The 13,539-nt window shown below is 32.9% G+C and overlaps 1 protein-coding gene across 1 annotated transcript; it reads right to left on the minus strand.

Annotated features, from left to right (window-relative positions):
* Positions 1–1,759: 1,759 nt before the first annotated feature.
* LOC111436725 lies at positions 1,760–2,592 on the minus strand. The gene is made up of 3 exons (XM_023074440.1): positions 2,503–2,592; positions 2,123–2,337; positions 1,760–2,027 (listed from the first exon to the last, which is right to left on the minus strand). Exons 1-3 carry the CDS (start codon positions 2,590–2,592, stop codon positions 1,763–1,765), a joined length of 570 nt encoding a protein of 189 aa, XP_022930208.1. The 3' UTR covers positions 1,760–1,762.
* Positions 2,593–13,539: the final 10,947 nt, after the last annotated feature.

Raw genomic sequence — 13,539 nt, forward strand, 5'->3', positions numbered from 1 at the left:
CATTATAATTAAAAACACTCTATTCGAACGTAACTCTAAGAAAATAAATACAACTAACCTTTGCATGTTTCATGGTCTCGAATGGCTATATAGTCATTAGTCGTACAGAGGTGCCTTGCCTTTACCTAAAATAGCAGTAGCACGTGAGTTGAGTATTATAAGAAATACTCACTAAGCGACCCTGGGGTTAGATGCAAACACATACAATCATGTGTAGGACCCATCGTATAAGTCTATTTTCCTTAGGTGTTTATACTAAACGAGTTAATGGGATGTGTATTTACTATTGTACAAACGGTCCACACGTGCGAGTATGAATCCACCAGTCGGTTCGCACACCTCCTGGGCCCCTTTCATGATCTGGCGAGCATTCTCTAGAGCTGTTGATGTCGGACACCTGCTAGGCATAACGACCGTTGTAGCATTATGATAAACATAATGATCATTTTTCTGCCTCGTAGTGTACGTGTCCCTTTCATAGTAAAAGAAGGGTATTCGTGGAAGTATGAACGCACAATAATGCATGAGATCCCAACATTTTTATTCCTTATCATGTAAGACGACCCCTTCCATTTTTTCTTCATATCATATAATCTTTATCATAGTTTTCTTACATAAATTGTGGTTGTGCATTATGTCCACACATTTTTGTAGTATATCATTCATATCATGCATCGTGTCATATCATGTCATATCATACATACATCATATCATCAGCATATCATGTACTATATCGCCAAACGTGTTATACCATAACATTTATCATACCATCAGTACATCATCATATCACGTGTGATCATAACATTCACGTAGCATCTCATAGTCACGTTGTATCACGAACAGTAAACATATCATAATCATATTGTTTTGTAAACACATCACTATCATATTGTTACATAAACAGAACTTAGTCATATTCTTTCATAAACATATGAGGATCATATCATTTCATAAACGTATCATTGTCATGTCATTTCATAAACATATTTTATCATCTCATTTCATAAATATATCATAGTCATCTCATTTCATAAACATATCTTAGTCATATTATTTCATACGCATATCCTAGTCGTATCGTTTCATAAACATATCATAGTCATGTCATTTTCTAAATGTATCCTAGTCTTATCGTTTCATAAACATATTCTAGCCATATCGTTTCATAAACATATCCTAGTCGTATCATTTCCTAAACGTATCCTAGTCATATCGTTTCATAAACATATTCCAGTCATATCATATCATAAAGATATCTTAGTCATATCATTTTATACACACACAATAGTCACATCGTTCCGTAAACATTTCACACATATCAAGCATATATCATGTATATAACCACGAGGCACATGTCATCATACAAACATCAACTTTTAACCAAACCGATAGTAAGGTCACTTACTTGGTTTGCATTAGCAGGCGTTCTCCTTACACTCGAGTACAATTGATTACGTGAATTTTAGATCCCGACCTTAAAGGCAAGTGCTACATATTAATTTATGTCATATTACTCAGTTCAAAACTACAAAATAATTTTATTTTTTTTTTACAATTATTATAGGTTACCACTCAAAATGAAAAATGTTGTCATTTGTTAATAAAGAGTGAAAATAAAAAATCATATAATTATGCTATAATTTTACATAGGAACATTCCTTGGAATATCATATTTACACGCAAGTCCTTACTTAATAGTCCATCATTAGTAAATCCACAATAAAGTGAAACTGAATTATTATTCTCCCAAAACAAGGAAATTTCATGCGCTGTTCTTAAGAGCCTCAGCACTGTCTCCGTTTTCCTCTATTTCATCAAAGTAGTCCTCTCGAGCATTTCCAGCCAACATCAGGGAAACCAACCAGAAGAGGGATGAATCAAGGGATAGAAATGCACCACCACCCAGAAGACCAGTCTTAGCGGTCAGGCATGCTGTCTCAAGATTGTGATGAACATTGCGAGTCAAGTGAATTTGCTCGGTGACAGTAGGCCATATGAGCAAAGTTATAGCCAATCCAGTAGTGAACCTGCAAACATAGAGATAGCTTGATTGATAACGTTTCGAAATCACTTTTTAGGTAACAGTTAAGAGTAAAGGATGTAATTTAGAAAGAGAAGTTACAGGGTAATGTTGAAGAAAATAGAGAAACTGGTGCTCTTAAACAAGGCACCTCGAGGAACGAATTTTCGTTGGTAAGGATAGAACAAAGAGAAGTATCCTGCAATTGAAGAAGCAAGAAGAAACGCAACCGAAAGATATCCAAAGGCCACAGTTGGGTCCGCTGGATACTGACAGATAACAATGCCTTTGCCTGGGATAGGAGTTCCAGATGCAGGCTGCCCATAAGCAAACACAACAAGAAAGGATAGTGACCATCAATGGGGTGCTTGGAAAGTTATATGATATTAAATGGGTTGAGAGGTTCTCATCTTGTTGTGATTGTTTCAAATGCACAAATATCTACACAATAAGAATCAAACAATTTATGAATAGAAGCTTACCTTCTTGTTCTCAGCTACGACTCCAAATATAAAAGATATCACACCTAAAGTTGCGATAATAAGAGACATTATCTTGATAGACACGGTCATTGATCCAAAGATAAACGGAACAAAAGAGTTTTCAGAAGAATGGGCAATAGAACCGGAAGACTATGGAATGAGACGAGTGAATGCTTGATATTTATAGTACTCATTATCTTCCAATGCAGACCGTGGAATCTACTTAATCTTCAAAGGCTTAATTAAAATATGGAATTAAATAGTTTTTCTTTTGTTTGATTGTTTTTTTTTTTTTTACTTTAATTAGGAATTTGTTGTTTAATTAAATCCACATGGAAAATGATTCATTGAGAAATAAAAATGGACTTTTAAAAAGTCATTTGGCGCCAGCTGGCATTGGTTCTATCTAGGGTAAATTTTTAACCCTATTAATGAATGGCCGCCCATAAAAATAAAAATAAAAAAAAAATGAACAATTTGACGCATGTTCGTGTTCAAAATTACTTCTGAACAACTTAATCAATCTAACCTTTCTGATTTTAGCTTTTTATTTTTTAGGATATGTATGAGAAAAATATAAAACAAACCACTAAATGAAAAGGAGCAAGAGAGTCGACTAGTCGAGGGTGATTTCCATGCCAAATTATCATAGGTCTATGTCTTTAGGCATAAGTATCATGCTCATGTCGACTAGATTAATGTGTCTGACTGTAATGATCCCACGAGAAAGGTACGGGTCGAAAAAAAACGAACAACAAAACGCACCGATTGATGCATGTGGGAGTATTCAAAATTACTTGTGAACCACGGGATGAATCCTACCCAATTATTATAATTTGAGTTCTTATTTTAGCGTGCATAATAGAAAAAACATTAAAAAAAAAACGAAGTAATGCATAGATGGAAGGTGATAAGATGGTCGAATTGTGGAGGGTGATCCTCTAGCCAAGACATCAACCGTGTATGTTTTTAAGTGTGTGTAGCAAGCTCACGAGCTACCTAGTTGCACTTATGATTAACAAAAAAATGGTCTTGGTCTCTACTACATCGATGCTAGTTGCTGATAGAATTAACAAACGTTTGGAGGTTGTTTACTTATCAAAGTATTTTGTGCAAAAGGTTCGAGAGGATAGCCCGATATTCTTTAAGCAGTAAGAAATGAATACACACCTTTAATACTTTAGAAATACCTTCATGAAGAAATACTCTTTTGACAAGTTCAATACAACTAGCTAATATCTAATTTGATCTAATGTCATGGTACTTTTTCCACTAGGGTCACGAACTGCAACACCAATGACCGCTCCACTATTTCTTATAACTGCATTAAACCTCAATTTGATGGAGAAGGTTTATCGATCAACAACATGAATGACGGAATAGTAACGAGCTCTCATTATCAACTCATGAACTATCAAAAGTTTGATGCCCAATCCCACTTTTTGAGGTAAGATTTAAAATTTTTCGATTTGAATAGTTCGATCATACATACCCCTACATGTATAATTAGAGGAAGCAAAAACAAACACAAAATATCTAATATTAAAAATATCTGGAAAAAAATGAAGGGTGAATAACACAAACCATATCTTCTTTTCTTTTATATATATATATATATATAATACTTTTAGGTCAGGTAGGTTTGACTATAACCGCGAAGTTGTACATATGGATACTTTTAGGCCAGGTAGGTTAAACTTTATTTTTCTTTTATATATATATATATATATATATATATATATATATAAAAGTATTATAGTTAGGAGAGGTAGGCACGGGTTGAGTTGAAAAAATCTTTTAGGTCAATTTAAAATATTAGTCGGTGACTTGAACAATCAAAATAAAGTTTAAAACTCATGGATTGAGCTAGATCGAATTGTTGGGTTATTATTATTTTTTTTTATAATTATTTAAAAAAATCATACTTATCCACCCTACGCTTACACTAATAACTAAAATTTATAAAATTTAAATATCCAACATATTAATTATTACTAATTTTTGTTCACCTTATGTTTGGGTGATTTAATTTTGTTTATATTTTAGCTAAAAATATGTTTTTTTGGTTTAAAATTTTATAATATTACATTGATTCCGTATTTTATAATTGAATTTTTAAAGTACATCTTATGTCATATAACTCGCTTCAAAACTAGTAAATAATATTATATATTTTTTATAATTTTAGACAAAAACATTATTATAGGTCACCACTACTTTGAAAGAGTTGAGTCACGCCGAAGTTGAAAATGAAAAATGTTGGCAAAAAATAAAAAAACTCATACAATTGAACGTTCCTTGAAATATCATATTCACAATTAAGTCCTTAATCACAAGTAAATCAACAGTAAAGTAAAACTGTTAAGAATGAGAAATAGAAGTGGGATCGAAAAATGAGAAATAGAAGTGGGATCGAAAGTGCGATATTCATTAATGTTCACAACTTTTAAATAGGATACAAGCTACCAACTCATACCTAAAAATAAATGGTAAATATACTACTCATCAAATCTTAAGATAAAATATTATATCTAAGATATATTCCAGAACTAATTATTATAATATATACTCCAAATATTATATGTTAATACTCCTCCTCAAGTTGGAGGATGTATGTCAATCACACCCAGCTCGTCTTTCAAAAAATTAAATTGTTGTCTTCCCAAAGCTTTAGTGAAAATATATGCCAATTGCATTTTCGCCAGCTTGTAACTTTTCTCGAACTATAAGACAATCTATTTCAATGTGTTTCGTACGTTCGTGAAAAACTAGATTGGCTGCTATGTGTAATGCTGCTTGATTATCACAATATAATAATGCTGGTTCGGACAATGAAACTTTCATGTCTTGAAAAATGTATTGTAACCAAGTTAAATCTAAACAAGTATTTACCATAGCTCGATACTCGGCTCCTACTGATCATCTGGACATATTGGTTTATTTTTTTAGACTTCCAAGAAATAATTGAATTTTTGAGGAAAATGCAAAACCCAGGAAAAGACCGTCTGAAAGTTCGATAACCACCCCAGTCTTAATCACAATATGCATGTAATCTTAAGCTGTTTTCAGATGGTAGTAGAAGTCCTTGACTAGGGGTACCTTTGATTTATCTCAGAACTCAAAGAGATGCCTCCGAATGTGGTTTTCTTGGTTCATGCATAAATTGACTAAGCATACGACCTGAATATACTATGTCAGGCCTAGTAATGATTAAATATATTAATCTGCCAATCAACCGTTGTATTTACATGGATCATTCAACTTCTCTCCTTCTGTTAAAGAAAGTTCCAGATTTTACTCCATAGGAAATTTTTCTAGACGTGCTCCTGTAAGACCTATGCCTCGAAGAATGTCTAGAGCATACTTCCTTTGAGACATAAAAATTCCTTTTCTAGATCGAGAAAATTCAATGCCTAGGAAATATTTTAAATTCCTTAAATCTTTATAAGGAATTTTTCAAGTAAACTAATCTTGAGATATTGAATTTCTTTGAGATAATTGCCTGTCAACAAAATATCATCAACATAGATAAGAGCTACAATGAAAGAAGTACCTCTACTCTTAGTAAATAAAGATTAATATGCTTTGGATTGAGTGTTGCCTGCATTTTGTATAGTGGTAGAGAATATGGAGAACTAATTGTGAGAAGCCTATTTTAAACCATAAAGAGATTTATGGAGCTGACATACTGTATTCTCCCCTATTGGCGAATACCTGGTGGTAAAGACATATAGGCTTCCTCGTTTAGATTACCATGCAGAAAGGCATTTTGAACATCCAACTGATGAGTGAACCATTTTTGACCAGCGACAATAGTGAGTAAGAAACGAAGCGTAGTAAGTTTTGTTGTAGGAGAAACTTTCTCTTTGTAATCAACACCTTCAACCTGAGTGTATCCATTTGCTACCAGTCGAGCTTTATAATGTTCAATAGAACAATCAGAGTTGTATTTAATTTTTTACAACCAATGACAACCAATAGCTTTATGGCCAGGTGGTAGAGGAACGAGAGACCAAGTATGATTACGTTTTAAAGTTGTAATTTCATCATTCATAGCTTGCTATCATAATGGGTCGCCAACTGCCTCATCATAGGTTTTTAGCTTGTGTTTGGGCTGTAATAAGAGCTAGAAAAGCACGTTGAGTAGGAGAAAAACGAGAGAATGAAAGGTAATGATGAAGGGGATACCCAAGTAGCTTTCTAGTCCGAGCAATGTTTGATGTATAGTACTCTCCTACACACGACCCAACCACAAGCACATGGACTCACCAGGGCTCATGTACCCTTTAGGCTTCTCTCATGGACTCAGGACTTTGTGAATTATGCAGATATAGTTCCTATCAAATCTTTCTTACATAGCATAACTTACATGACATAGTCAATGGAGGTTTGGGCATCATAAATTATCATCACGATAACGTATTAATACAACATAGTATAGTCACACTATAATATAGCTTATAAACATGGCATAAACACAATATTGGATAGCGTAGCAATCATAATTATGACACGTGCAAGAGTAACGAGTATGCGTCATAATACGTAACACAATTCATCCAACCAATCAAATAATAGAGCCACTCACTTGAGTAGATTAGAAAAGGGTTGTTAGTTTATCATTGGAGCTACTCCAAATTCGTCCCTTGAAACCAAGTCAACTTATGTGAATTTAGGATAAAATATTAAAACAAACTAAACAAATTTATCTACATAACGTTCACAAGTAAACCTCTAATTAGCTTACTATACTTTAATTTAACCAGACAATGGTCATACTCATGTCAAATGTTATAAAAAGAGCAAAAGCTGACTATAGAAAGGTAAAAATTAGTAGGAAAGGGTTCAAAGTAGTGAAACGGATTAAAAATTTGTAAACCAAACTGTTCAAGTCATTTGAGCCGCTACTGTACCGAGCCATGAAGTCGATGCTCGAAAGGGACACAGGTTGGGCTTGACGCGCAGGTAAGGACATGTGTCACAGGGTCAGGATATGCACACATCTTGCAGTCTAGGTCGGACTATTATCGAGTCAAGCGCTTAGGTTATGAGACTACTATGCTAAGGAACAAGCGTTTTGGCCTGAGTGCCTACTGTGTCAAAGGATGTGCTCATTGGCTAGATGCGTGTTGTGTCTACAGTGAGTTGCTGGATCGGCACGTAATGAAGATTCCTAGGCTGCCACATTCGCATGGGCTGACTGGGTTTGTTTTTGGTGGTTGCACCAATGGGCCACGACTGCTTGATGGTTGCAAACCTATTTGGTTTGGACAAAGATTTGAGGTTTTGGTTTGCAGTTCACAGAGGCTGAGGGTTTGATTTTGGCTCACATTTCGAGCCGGGTTTAAAACACGTATTAAACACGTATGCTAGGGAGAGGTTTCCACACACTTGTAAACAATGTTTCATTCTCTTCTCAAATCGATGTGGGACCTCACAATCCACCTCCCTCGAGGGCTCAACATTCTCACTGGCACACCATTCGATAACTGAGTCTTGGGGGCTCAGGATTCTCGCTGGCACACCGCTCGATATCTTCCTCTGATATTATTTGTAACAACTCAATTTTACTTCTAGTAAATATTGTCCTCTTTGGCTTTCATTTCTGGACCTCCACCAAAGAATTTAAGACATAAGTGTGTAGGAGAGGTTTCCACACCTTTATAAGAAATTTTGTTCTCCTCTTCAACTGATGTGAGATCTCACGTCGTAGAAAATATCATTCCTATCATTCCAAGAACAACAGTGGCTAAATTTGTCTTTTTTAAGGGAAATTCCTTGTTCGTACTTTTCGAATTCAAATTGAAAAACTTGCTGTAATCTACCAACAATTGTGTTTGATTGGGAAATCTCCAGGAAAAAGTGACTCTACAGTAAAGATTGAGAGAGAGAAAGAAGTTAGTTGGGAAAGTAGGTTAAACTTGGGAAAGTAGGTTAAAGAAACCATGTTTTATATATTTATTTTTCTACCCTTAAATGAAGATTTTAATTATCCTTATTCCCAATTAATATTTACAACAAGTCTCCATTGTAAGTCCTTTAAAATTTTAGTTAGTTCCTTTAGACTATTTAAAATTTAGTCCTAGATAACTAACCATTTAAATTCTTTCTTTAGAAGTGAAATTTGGAATTAAGCTTAAAAAATGATTAAATTATTGACACTTCATTTGGGGTGTTGATGAGAAGGGTTTTCTTGTGTATAATAGTAAAACAAAGGTATTCGAGCTCATTTATCAATGGACTTCTTAGACCAAAACATCACATTGCTTCCCTCTGCATGAAATCTTTTCTTTTCGAGATGTACTTACTACAATTATATTCTAATAAAAGCAAGTCTATTGAACATTTGTGTTATCAATTATTAGATATTTTTTAACAAAAAAAAGTGCCTGCATGTCGATGAGATGTCCAAGTTGCTATTGAAGAATAAAATACAAACGTCGACATGAATATTAAATTCTCGATTTTATTAAAAGTTTCCTGCACAAAAATGGAAGAAATTTGGAATGCAATGATATTGGGAGAAGTTTATGATTGACATTAGAAAGAAAAAGGTGTAATCTAAGTTTTGGGTCTCGTGTGTGATGCTATGCTAAGCTTAACTTAACAAACACAACATACTTAATATCCATTCAGGTTTTTCCTTTTTTATTATTAGCATTCTACATCAAAAGAATATATGACCGAGGTTTGTTGTAGTTCAATGTTTATATATATGATTCAAAAGGATCCCAAATGAAATACAAACCAGTTCTAAGTTAATAAAAAAAATAAAGGCTATAAAATAAGATGTATATATACTCTGCCCATTGTAAATCAATCTAGGCAAATAAGGGTGTTCTACCATGCTAAACAATATTATTTTATTTATATCTAAATTTTCGGAATTGATATTTTTTTTATTTTAAGTTTAAGGGTGGGTGGAATTTCAAAATTCCATAAATTTGAAAAATATAATATTGAACATTAAAAAAAAAATCTACATTAATGTTGATTTTCTATCTCATTTATGAAAAATTTGTGTTCCTTTAGGGGTTAGTTTTTGTTTTTTTAATAAATATGTGGGGTGGAGAGTTAGGATATTTGACCTCCGGATTGAAGTATATATGATTGTACCTAGTTGAGCAGTTGAGCTATCCACCAATGTATTTATGAATATTTTTTATTAAATTGAACATTTGACTATGTAATTGTAACTCTTAATTTTTTTTTTTTTCAATTGAATTTGTGTCCATTTGACCTAACTTTTTCATTTAAGAGAGAATATTCTTGACTTGCAGTTTGGAATTCAGAGAGAATTTTTAGGCAAACAACATTGTTTTGGTGCAACTTTAGCATCAATTATGTGAAGCTTTGGTTCGAGGTTTTTTGGTGAGAGAATGGAACTTGGCTTCAATAAATGCAACTATTGGCATTGCATTTAGGGTGCAGATAAGAGGGGTTTGTATTAGAATAATAGTCAAATAAAGATATTCAAGCCAATTCATCCCTAGACTTCTTAGACAAAACCATCACCCTTCTTCTTACTGCACATAAAATCTTTTTTTTTCTACTCAAGTTGTGACTGCTTGCTGTAATACTATTCTAATAAAAAGTCTATTAATAGTATGAATTTTCTAACTACATGGAAAGTTTTAATATAAAGAAGAAGAGTACATGTCAATAAAATATTAAAATTGTTATTCAATAATAAAATATTAAACTTGTTATTCAACAATAAAATATAGACCTCAAGTTGAATATCAAACTCTCAATCGGGTAGAAAATAAGCACAAAAATGAAGTAAATTTGAAAATATATACACCAAAACTAAATTAAAACCTACCGATAAATGTCTTTCCACCCCCAAAAGAAAATTGAAACTTTTTTCAAAATAACATCCTCTAACCCAAATCAAATTCAAATTAGATTATAATATAAAACACAAAAGGTTAGAATTTGTTATGTTTTCGGTTTAAATCAACAATATTCCAGAATTAGGTTTCCAAGGAATTGTATGGTAAAGACGGTGAACATATTAGACTTAAAGAAACTAGTTTACTTAGAATGGAAAGGAATTAACGGTTCATACACAAAAATGGTGGTTTACAAGTTTAGCCCACCATAGATGAGTTTGGGCTGTCACGAGGATGAAAAGAAAATATGTATAATATATGTATAATAATTGGAAATGAGAAGGTTAAGATAAGAAAACTGATGTATGCAAAGAACTCAGTCAATTTTTCTTAAAAAAACTTATAGTCAATTCCAACCTTTTAATATGAAACCAACCAAATGTGACAACATTTTTTTCGGTAAAAAATATCATTAAAGATTATTTGTTATGCATAGAATGAAAAATAAAAAAAAATAAAAAAAAATCAGAAGAAAATGATTTACAAGACTATAAAATCAAGGAAACGATGTGAAAACAAAGGAAAGAGATCAAGGAGAAATAACCTGTGAAAACATAGGGAAGAGAGAAGGAGAAATAATCAACTAATTCCAGTATTAAGATACTTTTCAAAGTTTCTTTTCTATGTGTATGAACAAAAATAAAAAAAATAAAAAATAAATAAAAGGGAGGTCCCCACTTAATTTTATAGTCCCAGATGAACCGTGTGAGCAAGATACTTTTCAAAGTTTCTTTTGTATGTGTGCGAACAAAAATAAAAAAAATAAAAAATAAATAAAAGGGAGGTCCCCACTTAATTTTATAGTCCCAAATGAACCGTTTGAACAAGTTAGGGAGTACACTTTCAAGACCTGGGTTTGATAGGCTCGAACCCTTTCTTCTTAGTTTCATTTTTTTTTGAAAGCGTTCAAGGTTAGTATTACTACCTTTTAGCTAGTTAAATTTTTTGAATGGAGTTTAAATTATTTATGCATAATTAGGCTTAGTTTAAATTATTAAGAGTAAATTTTTATGAGTAATTAGGCTTACTATAAATTATGAGTAAGTTTTTATGCCTAAGGCTTAGTTTAAATTGTTCGTCGTAAGTTTTTATGCACAATTAGACTTAGTTTAAATTATTAGGAGTAAGTTTTTATGTATAATTTGACTTAGTTTAAATTATTAGGAGTAAGTTTTTATGCATAATTAGGTTTAAGTTAAATTTTTGGAATCGAGGTTAAATTATTTATGCGTAATTAGGAATAGTTAGATTAAATCATTAGGAGTAAGTTTTTATGCATAATTAGGCTTAGTTAGTTTAAATTATTAGGAGTATGTTTAAAATTATTTCATGCAAGATTAGGTGATGGCTACTATTTCTAATGGGTATCCGACATAGAGAGCTACCAGAGCATGCTCGCCTGACAAGGAAAGGGGCCAGAGGTGTGCGAACCGACTGGAGGGTCCATACTCGTACATATGGGTCATGCGTAGAATATATGGTACACATCCAAGCCACCCGTTAGGATAGTAACTTAGGAAAATAGACTGTTATGATAGGTTCATCATTGAAGTCGCTTGTTCTTGCATCATAACCTCGATAGGAAGTTTCTTACTAAGTATTTTTAAAACACTCAAGACTCGTGCTACTATATTTTTCACATAAAGGAAAGGTGCCCTTGTAAGCTTGACGAAGGCGTTGCAACCCCGAGATCATAGCACCTGAATAGGATAGATTCGCATTTCAAATTTAATAGTATAAATTAGTATAAGTTGAGTTGTATTTGCATTTGACAGTATTATAGGTTAGTATAGGTTGAGTTGTATTTGCATTTGACAATAGTATAGGTCAATATAGATTGAGTTGTATTTGCATTTAATAAACTGTAGGTTCAGTTGTATTTGCATTTAACGAAGTATTATTAGTATCGGTTCAGTTATATTTATAATTACTGAGCCAAAATTATAATTACTAGCCCATACATTAGTATAAGACATTTAGTTCACTAATGTTTTTGTTTTTTCTTTGTATTTTTTTAATGTTTTTGTTTTTTCTTTGTATTTTTTTATTCCCGAAGGAATGATTGAGACACGAAGTTAACGTGGAATTCATAATAAAGGTTTTTTAAAATAATTCCGCATAAAATGTCAGGTTAAATGAGTAGTAAGAGTCTTAGGTTAAATAGGAATATTTAAGGCGGAAATTTCTCCTTAAGGACGCGATTCAAAACCGTGAAGCAGACGCGATTCAAAGTGGACAAAGCGGACAATATCGACTAGCGATGAATTTTGTTGTTATAGATATTTTTCTATTTTTATGTGTTAAAATATGTGGAGTGAAATGTTCGAACATTTGACCCCACCTTTTAAATTTTGATTTTGTTTTGATTCTCGTTCTTATTAATCATATCTACTTTTCTTCCTCGAAACCACCAATCGAAGATGCGCTGCCTCCGCCGATGACATAGTCTTCTCCGTTTCCGATGAGGTCACGTAGTGTCCTCCTTCTTCGATTCCGACGACCTGCCTTCTTCGACACAGCGATCCCAAAGTCGATGCTTACTTCCACTTGATTCTCCCTCCGGATTAGCAACCCCACCGATTCTAAGAACTCACCAAAAGACCAACAAACCAACCCACACAATTTCCTTTCGAACACCCTCGGTTCCCATTCTCTCAAACACACTCAATACAAAATGTGAGTTTGGAAACAAAAATCATTTCTAAGGGATGTAAAAGGTTGGGCACAAGAATAGAAGAAGAATCTCAAGATATTTCCCAATAAGGTATAATTGTCTCACCGAAAATCATCCCAATAAGGTATAATTGTCTCACCGAAAATCATGCATATTTTCCAGCGAAAATAAATGCGGCAACATAATATCTGTCATTTTTTGAAATATAAATAAAATTTTAAAAATAAGAAAAAATGAAAATATGTGAATCGTTACAATAACTTTGTGTAATCCCTTTGTACCATGACATAAGGCTACTCATCAAGATTATGTCATTTAAAGGTCACTTTGGTCATAATTATACGGGTATTTTAGTCATTTTACACCTACAATTGGTTTAGCCCATTATCATATTTTAATGGCCAATGAAATTTCATAAATAACTTTATCGTATTGATTCTTCCTAAAATTTCATGAGCAACAGAACTC

The sequence above is a fragment of the Cucurbita moschata genome, unplaced genomic scaffold (genome assembly GCF_002738365.1).
Source record: "Cucurbita moschata cultivar Rifu unplaced genomic scaffold, Cmos_1.0 Cmo_Scf00059, whole genome shotgun sequence".
NCBI classification, from domain to species: Eukaryota; Viridiplantae; Streptophyta; class Magnoliopsida; order Cucurbitales; family Cucurbitaceae; genus Cucurbita; species Cucurbita moschata.

Bases quoted from the DNA above. Each gene is read 5' to 3' on its own strand.
- LOC111436725 (XM_023074440.1), bottom strand. From the start codon at position 2,592: ATGACCGTGTCTATCAAGATAATGTCTCTTATTATCGCAACTTTAGGT. The intron at 2,338-2,502 runs GTAAGCTTCTAT...GCTTATGGGCAG, and splicing joins TCGTAGCTGAGAACAAGAAG to CCTGCATCTGGAACTCCTAT. The intron at 2,028-2,122 runs GTAACTTCTCTT...CTATGTTTGCAG, and splicing joins ATTTTCTTCAACATTACCCT to GTTCACTACTGGATTGGCTA.